Genomic DNA, 3,153 nt, shown 5'->3' on the forward strand with positions numbered 1-3,153 from the left:
GGGGGTTAGGTTAGCCTGTCTCAATGGAGTATGGGAGTTGGAGCCTTTTTCTAACAAGAGTTTTATGGATAGACGTCCATCACTTATTCATCAGACCTTGGGCTACCTCTTACTTTTGTTTTTTTGCCCCATGCTCCATTTACCTCTTGTACTCAGAAAATACCCTGACCCAATTTCTAGCTGAATCTTTGATACATTTTTCTACTCTCAGAGAATACTTACCACCAATCAATTGGCCCCCTAAGTTTGTGGAGATTTTGTTTTATTCTTTTCCCTCACTGCAGTCCCAACAGAGCTAAAAATGGCCCTCAAAAATGTGTGTGTTTTGTGTAGAAAGAGAGGAGTGAAGAAGTGCGTGCGTGTGTGTGTGTGTGTGTGTGTGTGTGTGTGTGTCTATGTGTAGAGAGAGAGAGAGAGAGAGAGAGATTGAATCTGGTTAAATAGGGGGAGGGAAAGCAAGAGCAAGCCATTAACACCTCATACCCCTTGCACTCTCACAGGCCCTTACTTCAGAACTGGCCAATGCCCGTGATGAGTCCAAGAAGACTGCCAATGATATGATCCATGCTGAGAACATGCGACTTGGCCGAGACAAATACAAGACCCTGCGTCAGATCCGGCAGGGCAATACCAAGCAGCGTATTGATGAGTTTGAGTCCATGTAATGCTCACCCAGCCTCTAGGGACTCCCCTCCCTTCTCCCTTGCCCCCACACTCCTGTACTCTTGCTAGCTCACACTGTGCTGAAGCCACTAACTAGAGCAGCCCTGGAGTCATGCTAAGCATTCAGTGCCACTATGGGACCAAACCTAGCCCCTCAGCCCTCACTCACTTCCTTGGGCAAATAAATGGCCTACTATGGTGCCAATTGGGCCCTCTCTTCCCTCTCTGTCACATTTTAATCTAGCTTACTTAGAAAAGACCACTTCCCTTGCTCAGAGGCACTTCCCACTTGATTGGGGAAATACCCCCACATTTACTGTTCTCTAGAACCAAAACATGGTGTAGATTGAAAACTAGCCCTCATCCCTGCCTTGTAACTGCCTTTCTTTTCAGGGTCCTGTGATTTGCACAATTGGAATAGCACAAGGTTTAGGGAAGGAGGCAGGGCCCTAGGTATATACTCTAGGATGTCAATTGACCTAGGATTAGACCTTCCAATGTCCATTTCTTCTAGAGTTATGTAGGGTTTGTAATGATTGGAAGCTAAAGAGATGTTCAGTCATTCTTCCCTATACCTCCCAGTTTGGACCTGTTACAAACTCAATTCTTAGAAGTCTTGTCCCTGAGTTCAGGAATTCAGCTTCTCCCCACAGTGAGATGGGAGGAGACAGTACCTTCAAGAGACTTCACCAACATCTTAGAAACTTATTGGCCATTCTATTCAGGCAAGACTGGTTAGAAGATCCTCCCCCATGCCTTATGGGAACCTAGGCTTGTTTCAAGTGAACTCTATGAGCAAAGGTATCCCTTACTATTACTCCGGGTTCTTCCCTTCTTGGGATCTGCCCCTCTGCATTCTAGTTCCCAATTACCTCCAGCTAGAATGGTAGGGATGGTTACCCAAAAACCTAGCCAGCCCTATCCAGGAGTCTTGCCAAAGAGGGGAAATGTTCACATTGGGCTTCAGAGAGCTATTGGAGACTTTGACCTGATCCCTTCTACACTCTAACCTCTTTCTCTCAACACAAGAGTAACCTCCTCCTCTTTATTTCATGTGTGCTCTTTTATTCTCTACCAGAATTATATATTCTAGTGGCATCTAATTCAATAATGATTTCTGTGTTTCTTGCTAACATACTCTTAGAAGATAATAGTTTTGAGGCGGGATCATTTTGGCCTCATTTCCTTACCACCCCATACCTGGGAAGCATATACTATATTTTAAAAGACTATTTTGCCAGAAACATTATTGTAATAAACTTTCAGTATTAGTGATGTCACCTGTCACCATAGGTCATATAGTCCATTCTTAAAGTACTTAGTATTTGGTTTTGTTGTTCTTTTTATTTTCTCTTCTCCCCAGAGTTCAGTCCCTAAAGTTCATACTGTCCCTCCATGCAGTGCCCCTAGCCCAGAGCCCTTGACTTCGATTCCTCCATGACTCCATCCCGCCTGACCTTGGGGAGTCTTATGTGCATTGCTGTGAATTATATTGATGCTATCTTGGTGATATGCCCTATACTGGCTAAATTCAAACCTGGAATTGTGGGGCAATCTAGCTGCCTTAAGGACAATAAACACATCCACAGGGAGGCTGGGGATAAAGGTTAGATTTTGTATTCAGGGTTTTTTTTGTGTGTGTGTATCTTTGGGGTTTAAAAAAATTGTTTTTTGGAGAGGTTTATGCTCAACCCATGTTCTATTTCAGTGCCAATAAAATTTAGGAAGACTTCTCTGTGACTTGATTTTTTTTGTGTGCGTGGTATCAGTGGGTGGCTATAATATACTTCACTGTAATTTCCATTCTGTAGACCACCTTCCAATCCTTGGTCTCATTTCATCCTCATTTCAGCCCTATGGAGAATGCATATAACTATCCTCATTTTAAAAAGGGGACAATGGACTTGAAAAAGAAGAATAACTACCCGAGGGCACAGAACTGTCTTAATCACTTATGCCCTTTCCACAACTCCAGGCCAACTGTTGTAGTGTAGGTGGGCCTTGCGTTGACCATGTGATGCTCTGTGGCTCGCTTGCACTTGGGACTTTAGAGTTGTTTGTGAGGGATGGTTTGTTCTCTAGACTCCTCCTGGGATAGTTAGGCTCTGTCCTGTCTTCTTGTCAGGAAGTCCTCCAGGCTTGCCAACTTCCTACTACTGTTACTTATTGCAGTACCAGTGAAGGTCAGAAAGAAAGATTACCTTGAGCCCTGTTGTAAAAGGGGAGTGGAGTGTGAAGTGAGGATGGAGTGTGTGTGTGTGTGTATGTGTGTGTGTGTGTGTGAGAGAGAGAGAGATTGTGTGTGTATATATATATATATATATATAATATATATATTACATATAAATATTATATATATGTAAAAAAGCTGTTGGGAAGTTCCTTATGGCTTACAAAACACATTAGTTTTGAAACCTAAATGGGGTTATGCCAGTTTTACAGATGAGGAAACTGAGACCCGGATAATTACTAGGCTGTCTTGAACCTGGC

At 43.2% G+C, this 3,153-nt stretch overlaps 1 protein-coding gene across 3 annotated transcripts in view; it reads left to right on the forward strand.

Annotated features, from left to right (window-relative positions):
- Positions 1-2,396, forward strand: part of MSN (moesin) — a 66,534-nt gene extending 64,138 nt beyond the window's left edge. For all 3 annotated transcript variants that reach the window (XM_025466056.3, XM_025466055.3, XM_049107483.1), the window contains one exon: positions 501-2,396. In XM_025466056.3, coding sequence (XP_025321841.1) covers positions 501-665 — 165 coding nt within the window. In that variant the 3' untranslated portion in view covers positions 666-2,396. The remainder of the gene's footprint in view (positions 1-500) is intronic.
- Positions 2,397-3,153: the final 757 nt, after the last annotated feature.

The sequence above is a fragment of the Canis lupus genome, chromosome X (genome assembly GCF_003254725.2).
Source record: "Canis lupus dingo isolate Sandy chromosome X, ASM325472v2, whole genome shotgun sequence".
In the NCBI taxonomy this organism is placed as follows: Eukaryota; Metazoa; Chordata; class Mammalia; order Carnivora; family Canidae; genus Canis; species Canis lupus.